The following is a 14,978-nucleotide window of genomic DNA, read 5'->3' on the forward strand; positions in this document are numbered from 1 at the left end:
GAAATGAGATTTATGAAAAAAAAAATATTTAGTTAAACTAAAATGTGTAAAATTGGAAGAAGGTGTCCCTACTTTAGGCTGTGAACCGGACATGAGGAAGGCAAACTTTAATAATGCCGGCCACCTTTGTTAATTTTTTCCGAACAATAGTTTCGATCATTACCATAAAAAGCATTCAAATCAATGTCTTTTTTCTTTGCTGTCTAGTGTTTCTCCACTCATTTTTAGTTAAGTTCATGAACATGAATCATAAGAACTAAAACATAAAGTAGTGATTGATTTCCTAAGTCGATTGCCACTAGCTTAAGTCCATCACCACTAGCATGATTTTCACCTAATTGACAAGATTGAAGTAAAAATGATCAAATAAGGTCATAAATTATCCAAGAAATTTTGGCGTATTTTACTAGATTGTTTTTTATTTGTTTATCCATATTGTAGTAGTATCATTTAAAGTATGTGACCCCTAAGTGAATATGACTATGTTAACAAATACTACTAGTTGTGTTTTACCTATTAGTGTGTGTGTACGACCTTCTCAGTTAATATCATGTATGATGCTGATCCAGTGTTAGGCATTTGTATAATAAATTGGCTAAAAATCTTTTTTAATTTCAAATTTTCTAGTCTATGTCAACTGATGCAATATATGACGCATTAAAATTTCGAAAATTGTCATTGATGCAACTTATGCTTTGGTTTAATTATTAGTATTTATCTTAATGAGTTGTGTCTATGTTAGAGTGGATAATGTCATGATTTGTGTTGCCCGACCATTTGCTGTTTTGTTGTATTTTATTTACTTTTTCTACAAAGATTTTGAGCAGAGTACTTGTTTTTTTGTTTAGATGTTAATTTTGTAATTTTTTGTTGCTAATTTTGTTATGAACTGATTTTATATTGCTACTCTGTTGTTCATTAATTTTGTTTACTCTTGAGTATTTTTTTTATACTTCCTCCACCCATAAAAGATGTCACACTTGTGGCATGAGATTTTAGAAGATTTTGTTTTGTGTACTAAGTGAAAAGGGAAAAATGTAATTTTTATATTAATGTGAAAGAATTTTTTTTTAAATGAAAATATGATATCTTTTGTAAGAAACTAAAAAGAAAAGTGAAACATCATTTATGAGACAATGAGTCAAAAGTAGTATTTAAAAATCTATTGACAGAGGAGATCTATATATCTTCTGAATGTAGTACTATTATTTCTTCGAATTGTTTTTTAAAGAACGTATTTTGAACTGTTAATTGCATGTAATGTGTCGACTTAATTGGGTAGTACTATTGCACAAATAACAAAGTCAAGTTTGTAACCAATCTTAATGTACCCTTATGCATTACGTTTAATTTTTATGTCGTATTTGGATAATATAATTGAGGTGGTGAAATATTAACGTGGATCTCCCAAGTACGCTAGTAGTGCTTTCATGAAGTGATATATGAGACTAATCAATTATTTTTATAGGTGACACTAATCACAAATGATTAACCATAATTTATGGTAGGATATGATGGCATTATCTATGTGACATTTTTTCTTGTTTGTGCTGAGATGGATTATGGTTTTGGATAAGATTTTCAAGTAAGATATTTAGGGGTACTAACAATGCTTGTCAAATTAATTATGCCCCATTCATCATTATAATTATTTGGGATTATAAATTGGTCATTTCTAGTATGGTTTCACTCAATTCATAATCACATTTAGTTGCCTATATTGATAAAGCCAAATTTTGAGTTGTTTAGACTTTAGCTTTTTTTAATCATTTCATTTGACAACGAAAAATGGTCATAATTCAATTCGGGAAAAGATAAAGAAAGAGATGTTGGAAGGCGATTGACAATTATTTAAACAATTTTTTAGAAAATGGACTTGTGCATTATCCAAGATTTAAAGCTACACAAACTTTTCAAAGAATTTAGAGGGAATCTAACTTTGAAATTATGATCAAGGGGGATAGACAGTACATAAACTTTAGACTGTTTATGAATTGCAAAATGAACTTTAAACTTTTGAATAATATTCACGAGCTTTATGAATTATCAATTGGGAGTTTGCCGACATGCAAATCCTATTTTTTCCGTTTCATATTAGAAAATGTTGATAGAGAAAATAAAATTAAGAAATTGTTTAACCAAGCCAAGCCATAATGGTTAAAAAATAGTAGTATCTCTTTGAATATTGAATCACCAGATTTATTACATTGCAGTCCATTGGAAATTTATTTATGATTTTAAGGAAACGATTCATGTATTGTCCATTACCAAGTAAACAATTTGGAGTATTAGTTTTATCAAGAAACTAAAGTGAAATAAGTTAATGTAATAGAATCCGCTTATCTGAAATAAGTTAATTGAATACTAAAATCGACTTATCGAAAACATATAATCAGTAAATTTGCCTTATAAACAATTTTACTACTACATTTTAAGAAATGAGACTATTTTTTTAATAGTGAAATGAAGTTAGTGGATGTGAGGCCTATTACAGTTTGTGGAAGATTCTAACTAGGACTCCTAATATAGGACATATTAAATTAGAAAAGCGGGACTTCTAAAGTGGGACAGAGGAAATAGTATTTAAATATTGATTAGCTTTTCTAAAAATATACTATAATATTTCGCCGTCTTAATTGAGATGATCGCTTTCTTGATGACACATGATTTTAAGTGGAATTTGCTTAGTCGTAATAGAGTAAAAAAAGTTGAATAATTTAATGTAAATAGAAATATTATTACTACTATATTCTAAATATGGAAAGATGACATTTTCATTGGAATAAATTACAAAATAAATATGTACATTTTGAATAGAGAGTATATCTTTTAAGTCAAAATCACCGTTTTTTTTTATTACAAACAAAGTTAATAAGACATTTCAAGCATTTATTGAAGAGTTGCACGGTTGCACCGAACAATTTTGTATAAGCTTTTTAAAACCCTTGTTTTGTAAAAGGGAATATCCTGAAATTAGATTACTACACTATGCCCTGTTCTCTCTTCCTCAAACCCAAGACTTGTTCGGATATTGTTATTTTGAATGCATCTTAGCTGATAAAACGTTTTCATTCAATAAATAGATTGCAGGTTTAATATTTCCGTAGTTAAAATGATCATTCCTTTATACTCTCTTTCTAAACTATCATTAGAAATTAAAAGAAGTAATGTAGATTATGATAATCTTAGGGCAACATTATTTATAAGGGAATGGAAATAATGTGGAAAGCAATGGACAGTTTTGACCATGAGTTGTTAGTAGGCCCGTTGGGCTCGACAAGACCATTACTCAAATTAAGGCCTGTACGAGCCCTATTATTATGCATGTGTGGCCGACGTAACTCAACAATGTAAAACACAACTTGGTTGATAGACACACTTCTCGATCAATAATTAGATCTGAGTTTTGTATGTTTTCGTGCCTTCATGCCGGTGGTTAAAATTAAAAACTGTGGCCTGCACTATAATCATTAATCAACCTTAACACTTCAAAAAATTAAAAGATTGTGAATTTGATTATTTGTATTCGAATAAATTAAATGTGATGTAAATAGGGAAATAAATTAGTAGTCTAAAGTATATTGGGCTGATAAAATATACAATGCGAAGGTTGGCCTACAAATCCATTTTATTGCCCAGCTCGGCCCAGATTTTATTTTTATCAGAACTAAGTTTTGTTTAGGCCATCCACAATAGGAATAGCCCAACAATAGCCCAGCCATAGCCCAGTCACTGCCACATCATCAGCACTAAAAATCCTCCTGCCACATCATAAATAGCCCAGCCATAGCCTAGCCACATCATAAATAGCTCAGCCACATCAATAGCCATATCACTAATAACAATTATATAAAATGACATAATTAACAATCACACAATATACGAAATTTAATTTACGAGACATATACGGGAAAAGTTTAATAATACTATTAAAATTTAAAAAAGTACAATAATTTAAAAAAAGTACATTAATTTAAAAAAAATACATTAATAAAAAAGAGTGACAATTCACTCATCGGAAAATGAAAATGACGAGCAAAGCGCGTATATATAGTGTTTCGGAAAAAAAAAAAAAAAATTCGCGCTGGGCGGTGCGTTGGGCGATCCGGGAGCTGCAATAGCGCCGAAAGGACCGCCCAGCCGACCGCCCAGCGCCACGCCACCGCCCAGCGCTGCGCGGTTTCTCTCTCCAGTCAACGGCTGGAATAGACCGCCCAGCGCCGGCGCTCGGCTGGGCGGTCGCTGGGCGGTTATTGTGGATGGTCTTAGAGCATCCACAATAGCGCCTAGCGCACCGCCTAGCCGAGCGCCGGCGCTAGGCGGTGCGCTAGGCGAACTATTGCAGCCGCCTAGCCGATTTCGCGGAAAAAAACCGCCTAGCGCTCGGCGGTTCCGCGGCGCTAGGCGATCCGCTAGGCGCTATTGCAGCGTCCGGATCGCCTAGCGCACCGCCTAGCGGATTTTTTAATTTTTTTTATTTAATGTTTTTTTTATGAAACTCATTATTGGTCGTTTCTCTTTTATAGAGACACCCGTGAATGTTTTATGTTCCACTTTCGATGTGGGACAAACTCATTCTTGGTTGTTTCTCTTTTATAGAGGCATCCTTGAATGTTTTATGTTCCACTTTCGATGTGGGACAAACTCATTCTTGGTTGTTTCTCTTTTATAGAGACATCCTTGAATGTTTTATGTTCCACTTTCGATGTCGGACAAACTCATTAACGAGGATGTTGTAATGCTATTTTAATTTTAATGAAGTATATTTTTTTAATTAATGTACTTTTTAAAATTTTAATATTATTATTGAATTTTCCCGTATGTGTGTGGTAAATTTAATTCCGTATTTTGTGTGATTGTTAATTATTTGTTTTATATAATTTTGAGTGATGTGGCTATTGATGTGGCTGGGCTATTTATGATGTGGCTAGGCTATGGCTGGGCTATTTATGATGTGGCAGGAGGATTTTTAGTGCTGATGTGGCCGTGGCTGGGCTATTGCTGGGCTATTCCTATTGTGGATGGCCTTAGAGAGAGTGGATTGATTTGAACTATTAATCGACTTCGTAGAACGAACCCTAATCAGTGGATCTAATAATCCGATTGCAGATTTTTGAGGTGCATTTTCTTTCATCTATTGAAGTTTTACCAGTTAATTTGATTGTTTTTTGCACATTTTTTCAATATTTTCCTTTAATTTGAAGCGAGTGCGATGGCAACTTCTAAAAGCGCATCAGCGGCAATTCGCCTTAGCAGATCGGCGGCGTCAGCCTTCCGGGCGTCCAGCGCCGGCCGACAGGTTCCCCACACTCCATCTGCCGCCGGCCAATTGACTCGCTCAGATCTCGCTGCTGCTATCGGGCGCCCCCGTGCCCTAATGTTCCCCAGTGGCAGCAACATCTCTTCTTCTACTCTGTTCTCTGCCTCATGCCTCAACCGCGTGTCATCCCGCCCCTACTCCTCCTCCTCTGCCCAGGTGCATATGGTTTCGTTTCCTAATACTCGGAAATGCATCATCAATTTCGTCAGAATTTCAATTTTTTGAGATGGTAGGGTCCAGCTGCTAATTTTGCTGTAAACGTTGGTTGAGTAATTGTGATTTCGCTGGAGATGGCATTCCGAATTCGTTTGAATTCTTCTTGCGGTTTTTTATGTGTTTGGGCAGTTTGTTTCCGTTAATTATCTGGAAAATTTGTGTGATCTTCTATTGGAAATATATTTCCTGTCTTACAAATGTACTGTATTAGTTTTCGGATTTGAATTTGCTACGGATTAGTAGGTCGAGTTTAATGAAGTGACACAATGTAGATCTATATCTATTGGGTATTTGTCAACTAGGTTATTGAAATCAATATCTGTTTCTGCTTCTCTGACTGAAGATAAATTGTTTTAATGCTTATACAGTGAAGATAAATTACTGTAAAGGATTTGGCATTTTCATAATGTCGAACAGCGACAGGAACCATAGGCTTTAGAGGGATTTTTATCCTCATTACTAGCATTTATCCAATCCCACCTTTCAACGGAATACGAGTCGAGCAAAAATTAGCTTAAATGATAAGAAATGATTAGTGGTCTTGGATTATCTCATACTTCTAATCCATCTTAGTAAATAGGAGTAATAAATTAGCCTATAAACTAGTATTTGTATTAATCTAGGCTGGTCTCAAAAGCAAATTCGCCCCTAATGTTCTTAGATTCAAAAGTTCTTATTTGTTTTCTGTGCAATCTCACAATTCCATGTAAACTGCATATCCCTATCCTTAAATCAGTCTTGTCTTATGCCTTTTGACTCCACTAGTCCACTTGAGCATGCTTCTTCTCCATGCTTCGTTATTGATTGAATTAAGATACACGTTAATATCATGAATGAGATCCCTTGCGACGATGATCATTTTTTGGCCTAAGGATCTACTTGCCCTCGCTCGTCATAGTTCTCATGAAATTCCTTTGAGATTATGTTGCACTCGTGTTGCTGAAAATTTTTTTTTTACTAACACTTGTTCTTTGTTTCCAACTCATTAAGCATTAAGCAGGCCGTTTTCTGTGGGGTTTTGACTCTATATATAGTTCATGGTAACTGTTGTAATAGAAAATGTTGGTTCTTTCCAGATCCCAGGAACTAGAGCTATTCGGTCCGTACTCTGGCATATAAATGACGGCATGGAAGAGGTTCTGGCAGATTATGTTCACCATGAAATGACTCGAACTTGGATCTCGATCTGTTTGAGACTGTTCGTTATAATCATGACTAAGGACGTTGTCGTTGCTGTTGCTGATCTCTAAAAGTGGAGCTGTCTACATGGAAATGTGCTAACAAGATGGCACAATATTCCCGGTCTTTAGGAAGAAAGGAAATTAATAAAGTGAACCTGTGCTCTGCTGAAGACCGATCTCTGTCTCGAAATGTATGAATTGTTATTAAGATGCAGATTAGCTACTGCTAGGAAATAAAAATGATCATACAAAGCATGTATGAAGTTATATTGTGATTACTATTTTATACAGTTGCTGCATTTGGCTCGCAACATTCTTCAAGTTTGGTTGGGAAATGTTAGTGAGATTGGCTTGTCTACTGAGCTTCTTAAAATGGGCAAGAAAGGGGACTAGTTCCCTGTTTTTAGAACTATCATAAATGATTGATAAAAACATTTATACTACTCCCTCCGTTCCACTTTAGGATTCCCCATTAATCATTTTTGGATGGCCCACTTTAGGAGTCTCAGTAAGAATATTCCATAAATGATAATAGGTCCCAAATTCCATTAACTTTTTTTCAATCACATTTAATTATAGTAAAACTAATAAAGTATATAAAAAGTAAGACTAACATTCCACTATTTTTTTTACAAACTTTTCTTTACATTTCTTCATAATCAAATGGAACTTCTAAAGTGGGACAAAGGGAGTAATGTTGTAGGGATTATTATGCCTACAAGGGCCCAATAATTTTAAAGAAATAAATATTGATAAAAGCACTTCATAGGATGAAGGTGAACAATTTTCGAACATATGATCATATATAATGATCTATTGTCAAATGCCTAACTAATCTAACAACAAAAAACTATTATCAAATGCCCAACTAATCTAACATCCAAGACAGACACCCCCATATGATGTGTAGACAATTCTTAATCTCAATCTTAAGCTCAACACGCAAATCGAAACCCAAAATAGATACACACTTCTATAGGACACATAAACAAAGCATGGAGAAATCTCCAAACTGCCATCCATGAGATGACAAGGAAGCATACAGTCATGCAGTTGCAGGTTCCTACTTCAACTACTCGGAATCCGATGTGTACGAAGTGGCACCATGGCGGACATTTCTGGTTGGAGCTTTCAATTTGGATAGCTTCCCTGATGATTCACCCTCAAAAATAATGACCTCTGCTTTCGCTATCCTCTCTTCTAGTTCCTCTGTGCTGAAGTCATCCCTCCCACCGAGCTCATCGAAGCCCACCTAATTCCCGTTGCAGGATAATCATGTCATTAAGAAAGATATTATTACAAAGCTTGAGCTTAGGATGATTAGCGTTTACATATGACTTACCACATAGTCCTCCACTTTAGCGTTCTTAACAAGAGCTAGGGTTGGAAGAACAACTATCCGGAGCTTCTCACTCAGATATTGACTTTTCTCAGCATTGAGTTTTATAAATCGTGTTTCAATATGTTGTTTTGCCAGTATAGCCAAATGCTTGTCCATAACCTGCAAAAAAAAGCTACATTCAGTTGTGTGCACGAAATGACTCTTCAAACCCGCAAGGCATGTCACGCCACCTTTGTTTTTAGGTGACATTGTCAAATGAGATTCATGCTCAGAACTGAGAATCTGCTGCAGTAAAGGTTCAACGACTAAAGAAAAAAAATGAATAGGATGAAGCAAAAAAAATCGAGCTGTATAAATTGCCAAAATCATTGGAGATAGTGATAATAAGTACATCTATGATCTATGTACTGTATTTCTCATTTCAAACACCAGCAAAATCATATATGGCAGACACAGAAACCAACAAATAGAAGCATATACACCATTAATAGCTCATAAGAACTGGCAGAAAGGAGCTGGGAAAGCTGAAATTCTATCTTGTACACATCATCTAATTCAATTCAGGAAGGAATGAGGTGCAAACATGGACTTGGAACACTCATCAGCTAACTTAATATCCGGGGAGAGAAAGGGGTTGTTTCACATATAACAGTACCAACTTACTGTAATGAAATTCGAGGGTTCCTTCAGCCATAGGGCGGAACTATTAGGCTATGCTTCCCGTGGAAACCTGAGTTATTTATCGGTCCCTTAATTCATCCTCTGGTCCCATCCCACGCCAACCTATGAACCTAATAAAACCAAAAAATTATCCTTGGTGGAACATATACCTTTTAAACTCCAAACCTTCAAGAGGATGCTAATTAGATTCGACTTGTTTGCCCATTCAACAGTGGAGGATGTGCACTGTGGCTTAAAGATAGGTTTTCGGAGATTTTAACAAAATCTAACACTCTTCACACACATGAGAAAACCAGAATTTTAGTAGGAAAATCACAGCTGAAAGATAACCAAAGCACAATCACCACAACGAAACAAACAGATCCAGAAATTATATAAGAAAGTAAGTGTATAATTAAGATCATAAAAAACCTCGATTCCTCATTTGCTCTACTGGTATTTAATGCAAAATAAATAAAAGAACTTTAATTGGCAGTATACGATCTAGAACTGTATCCTCTTAAAGCATAGGCATAAACTTCATCAAGATACTATCTATCCAGAAGTTCCCACACCAAAAAAGTGTAACACAAAATCTAGAACAAACCGACTCATTTGCAAATGGTATAGTGCAGCTTCTTCATATTCTCTCCAATGCCACTCCACACACATTGAATTACATCAAATTTCAGCACTTGAAAACATAAATTATTTCAAACAATTTTTTAAGCTACAAATAGCACGACTTTGCTGACCAACACACTAACCAAAAAACAAAATTACCACATCACAGTGTGTAGTAAAAAAGAGCGAGAAATTAATGTATACCTTGCAAGGCCAATTTTCGCGATAAAAGTGACAGACGACGCGTTCACTAGCCTTGACAATAGAGAAAAACTCCTTCTCGTTGTGGATCTCAGTGTACTCGCCATGGCCGAGTTTGATCCAAAGGCTCCTCTTCTCCGCCATTTTCTTCATCTGCTGCAGCCTCCGCTCCCTCAAGGCCTCAATATCGTCAGGATCCAACCGATCCAACGCGGAGATCTGGTCATCTATCTGTTCCTCCACCGCCTTCGCCACCGACAGGACTTGCTGCTCCAATATCTGCAAAATTAAGTTTGAAAAACAGAAACCGATTCAGAGGATTCGGAGACCTAACATCATAACAATTAACAATTGATCCGTGCATACCCCTTGAACTATTGAGTTATCCATGGTTGAATGCTTGGATCAAGCGGAATGCGAAGAATTTTGATTATTTGGGATCTCTTTCGAAAAATGAAATTTGAAAATTTATTCAGCTAGATTCCATAAATTGGGCACCTTTTATACATGATGTTGGGCCTAAATATGGTTTAGCCCAGATTGATTTGATGGGCCTAATTGGATAATTTGAATTTTTTTACTAGAGTTATTTGATAAATTTATTTTTATATTTTCAACTTAATAAAATTAATTTATATGGGTGTTCAGAGTTTTGACTATTGGCTTAATCTTAGTAAACCAAATCAAATCCCTATCTTTAAAACACAATGTACTACTAATAATACTACTCCCCTTTAGTCATGTTAAATGGGACAGCTTCTTTTATGCATGAGAATTAAGGAAATGATGTTTGACAAATTAAGTTGGAGAAAAAAATCAAGTACATAAGTGAAGACGTGATAAAGTATAGGAGAATATAATGTAAAAGAGATTAAAAATAATTGATTTTTGTCACAAAAAGAAAATAACTCATTTATCATGATACGAAAGAAATACAAATCGATTAAATTGAGACTGAAGGAGTAAAATATTAACTTAGTCTCATTTTAACTTTTGAATGAAGCGTTTTATGTTCAAAACTTTGAAACGTAATTTGATACTCTCTTCGTCTCCCAATTGACAAACACAGATTTTGCATATTTTTAAGGGCTACATTTGACTTGTTTTAAATGTCAATCATGCAAATTATGTTCTTAAATTACTTATTTTATACATTTGGTATTTTTGACGTGTTTGTTGATAAATGGTAGAAAAAGATAGAAAAAGGTGGAAAAAAGGCCAAGGTGTAGCAGCCTCTGTTCGAGCCCATTCTGCCATCAAGTTTGAAGTCCAATCAGTGCTAACTACATGTCATTCTCTTCGTATTCGAAAGAGCTTCGCGTGGATACCTTAAACGTCTCAATCGGAGTTCTGTGGAGAAAGTTATGACAATTCTACAAACATTGCGCAATGCAGTCAAAGATGACGGAAATTTGGGCGGAAATTCAAGAAAGAGAATAAATTATTAAATTGTGAAACCAAATCTCTCTCCTTTCTTGTAGGGCACGAAAATAACCAATATTAACCCCTTTTCTAGCCTATAAATACCCAAACCTAATTCATAATCTTCATCTCAGAGCCTCCAATCCTTCTCCATCTCTACACTTCTTCCATTCCATATTCCACCCTTATATTCATCCATCTTCCATTGGAGCGGAGCTCTGCAGATCCAGGCAAGAGAAGACTGAAGATTGAAGATTCAACCTTGGGTTTTATCAATTTCTTTCATGTCTCGTTCTTTAATTGTAGTTTTTACTTGTCTATGAGTAGAACATTAATTGTGGAATTTTTGGTGAAGATATTCAATTGTTTTTCCTTGTAAGCTCTTGCAGTTATTTGATTTATCTGGTGCTTTCTATGTTCAATTGATTAGCTACCTCTTGAATACATGTTAGAGTTGATTAGAGTACTCGGGAGACGAAATAATTGACTTGGAAAAGGGATAATTCACACCTTAATTCAATAGAACTCGGGATATTTGAGGTTTTGAGTGAGGTCTTTGATCTTATATGCTTTTAGGAGTTAGGGGTTTAAGGGTTAGAAGGGGACTTCAATCCTATCACCTAATCTATAGGTTTCTCACCTCGGGAGGGGGTTTAATCTATAATTGTGATCGACTTAATAGCTCTGGAGACCGTAATTCAAGGAAGTCGATTGTGTTTTGGATCCTAAAATTCTACATTCCTATGCCTGCTTTGTATCATTATTTATATGCTTTCTTTTTATTAGTTTATTTATTTTTCAGTCTAGTTTAATAAAATCAATCCAAAAAATATCTGTGTCTTTAAATAGTATATGACGCTTAGTATATGGTAGCCAGTTGCAATCTTATTCCCTGTGTTCGATATCCCGGTACTGACCTTTAGCTATACTAGATCTACCTTGTATGCTTGCAGGTATTTTTAGTGCTAATAAATAGTGCATCACCAATATGTGTCCCACTTTGAGTTTTCAGAAATGTACTCCCTATGTCTCGCGAATAGGAGCATCGATTTTACATTTTAGTCCGTCCACAAATAGAAATCTCAGTTCATTTTTACTATAAATGGCAACAGTGTCCCACATTCCACTAACTTATTTCACTCACATTTCATTTAAAACTAATACTCTCCGTCCCCAAAAAGTATGAACAATAGGTTTGACACGTGTTTTAATAAATAAGGAGAAAAGTAAGAGGAAGAGAGAGAAAGAGGGTAGTGGAAATAATATTAGTGGAGAGTGGGGTCCATAGTCCATACTATTGTAATGGTATAAGTTGTTAATGGTAATGATATAAGTTCTAATAAAATTATGTTTAGGGGTAATACTATATAATAAAATGTAATTTTGATCAAATTCATACATATTTTTAGAGTAAAGGCCAAAACTGGTCCTGAACATATGTCCATTTTACGATTTTGGTCATATACTTTATATTTTGAATTTTTGCATCCTGAACATTTCTACTCGGATCACAAATGGTCATACACTAACAATTCTGTCAAATTTTAAACGATTTTAACTAGATTTTGACCGATTTTTAAACAGTTTTAACCCGAATGAGATTGTTAAAACCATCAAAATCGAGTTAAAACCGTTTAAAATTGACGGAATTGTTAGTGTAGGACCAATTGTGATCCGAGTTGAAATGTCCATGATGCAAAAATTCAAAAGATAAAGTATAGGACCAAAATCATAAAATGAGCATATGTTCAGGACCAGTTTTGACCTTTACTCATATTTTTATATAATTTAGTGAAAAATAAAATATCATTAAACTTAATTGAGGATAAGTATAATTAAATTTTGGAGAAATATAAATATAAATTATATAAATATATTATATATTCCTAATATATAAAAACTTATATTTAATTAAATATATATATGACAATATTGAAATTTAGTGTAATAAATTACTATTAAAGTTTATTAAATAATAAATTTAATTAACATATTTTATTTACAATAATGAATTAATCAATTTATAAAAGAGTGAACTACCTCAAAAGTCTCTAACTTTTCCGTTTGTGACATTGTAGGTCCCTAACAAAAAAAATATCGTCAGACGACTCTAACCTTAAACATAATCACATATCTTGTTTTTCTGACTAAAATGCCCTCAAGCCCTAAAAGGGCATTCTGGTCATCTCAGTAAGAATGCTGACAGTGGCAGCCTGCATGCTGCACAACATCTATTGTTCACACCTGTTCCAAATTAATTCAGTTAGTTGCAGGCTGGCATTAGAGAGAACAAATAATTATAAAAATTATACTGTATTAGAATTAATTTTGTGATATCTTGTGCACTTATTTTATTGTTTTATTATTCAAAGTATGTTTTTGTTAAATTTGTAGCACACTATTATTTAATTATTTGATATTTTTTTACATATATTACTATTATTTAACTACAACTAAAACTTAAAGTTAAAGTAAAATAAATTTAATTAAAATTGCACATATTAAATATAAGAGTATTAATTAGTTAAAATAAATTAAAGTAATCCCTTGGTATACTGAAACAACGGCACCCTATCTTCTTCCCCAATTCTCATTACCCTTATCCCGCCCCTCAACTCTTTCTCGTGAAGCTCTCTTCTTTAATTTAACTTTATTCTCAATTTCATTCTTCGTCATCACTTACACATGAGTAATACTTTCTCTGTATTTCTTTCCTCTCCTTTTTGTTTCCCCTCCTCATTTCTCTTCAGTGGTGAGGAAGCTGCTTTTCGTGGGGTCGGGAGGCGGAATTGCCCTCGGTTGGTGGCGGACGATGGAGCTTCACGGCGATACTCACGGACCTGTGGTGGGGTCGGCCGACCCCACGCTACCCCACCTGGGTCCTTCGTAGGCCATGGCGGCGCCTCCGATCGCAGTTGTCGATCTCCGTCGCAGCGATAGGGATGATTAAGAAGCACACTCAAAAAACGAGAGAAAATAGAAGCAAAACCCCCTTAAAAATTGAGAGAAATGAATTGAAGTGAGAGAAATAAAGTGACCCTTGAAATATACAACATGAGAAATGTTAAGTATGATTTGACAAAAGTCTGCGTAAGGTTGGCAGGTGAGTGTAGGTGTGCGCAGAGTAGTTGTGCAGGTTGGTGGTCATTTGACTAAAATACCCTTCAAGGCAATTTGGGTATTTTGGTCTAAAATCGGCTACAAAAACAAGATATGTGATTATGTTTAAGGTTATGGTTGTCTAGTGATATTTTTTTCGGTAGGGCCCTGCAGTGTCACAAACGGAAAAGTTATGGACTTTTGAGGTAGTTCACTCTTTATAAAAATAATAATTCATCTTAGAATGAAAGAAAATTTATTCATTGATTATAAGAATAATTAAAGTTATTGTTATGCCACAACAATTGAAGTGGTGGAGTGGTAATGGAATTGGACTTGAGGTTTATGGTTCGAATCCCGTTGTACACGAATTTTTGAAAAAAAGCTGAAAATTTAAAAAAAAATGGTCGATTCCCGGTCGAACCGGGTTCAAAATGGCTCAACCTCTCGGCGGTTTTAAGTGGTGAACCGGTTTTTAAACACTGTGTGACACAGTAATGAAGTGCAATTCATCCCCAGTTCCACTAGATTCGAGTTATATGTTGGGCTGCATGCCATATTAATCTCACATTAAATTCGTCAAAATATATTTTTAGTGTTAAGAAAATGATTTAATGTTCAATCACTCTCCCAGCTTAAAAAGCAAGCAAAAAAAAAAAAAAAACAATTTTTAATTGTAGTTAGTCACGGGTTCTGTAGTAATGTTAGTAGTTAATTAAATAAGGCAAGAGATATAGTAGTAGTACTACCTGAAACCACAATAATACTAATACACTAACTCAGAGATTAAAAAAAGAAGATGCATTTAATTTAGCAACGACGCGAGAAGCATGAATTAAAAAAAGAAGATACATTTGAGACAGCGGTCAGCGACCCCTGCCCGCGCGCACCGCAGTTGTTGCTGCAGTAGTTG

The 14,978-nt window shown here is 34.7% G+C and overlaps 2 protein-coding genes across 2 annotated transcripts; one reads left to right on the forward strand and one right to left on the reverse strand.

The window, feature by feature from the left end:
• Positions 1-4,990: 4,990 nt before the first annotated feature.
• On the forward strand, positions 4,991-7,028 carry LOC121759632 (succinate dehydrogenase subunit 4, mitochondrial-like). Its single transcript, XM_042155286.1, has 3 exons — positions 4,991-5,118; positions 5,205-5,476; positions 6,613-7,028. Exons 2-3 carry the CDS (start codon positions 5,213-5,215, stop codon positions 6,784-6,786), a joined length of 438 nt encoding a protein of 145 aa, XP_042011220.1. The 5' UTR covers positions 4,991-5,118; positions 5,205-5,212; the 3' UTR covers positions 6,787-7,028.
• A 421-nt stretch (positions 7,029-7,449) lies between these two features.
• LOC121759623 (thioredoxin domain-containing protein 9 homolog) lies at positions 7,450-9,998 on the reverse strand. The gene is made up of 4 exons (XM_042155279.1): positions 9,911-9,998; positions 9,548-9,823; positions 8,060-8,218; positions 7,450-7,969 (listed from the first exon to the last, which is right to left on the reverse strand). Exons 1-4 carry the CDS (start codon positions 9,932-9,934, stop codon positions 7,790-7,792), a joined length of 639 nt encoding a protein of 212 aa, XP_042011213.1. The 5' UTR covers positions 9,935-9,998; the 3' UTR covers positions 7,450-7,789.
• Positions 9,999-14,978: the final 4,980 nt, after the last annotated feature.

Source organism: Salvia splendens, chromosome 12 (genome assembly GCF_004379255.2).
Source record: "Salvia splendens isolate huo1 chromosome 12, SspV2, whole genome shotgun sequence".
Taxonomy (NCBI): Eukaryota; Viridiplantae; Streptophyta; class Magnoliopsida; order Lamiales; family Lamiaceae; genus Salvia; species Salvia splendens.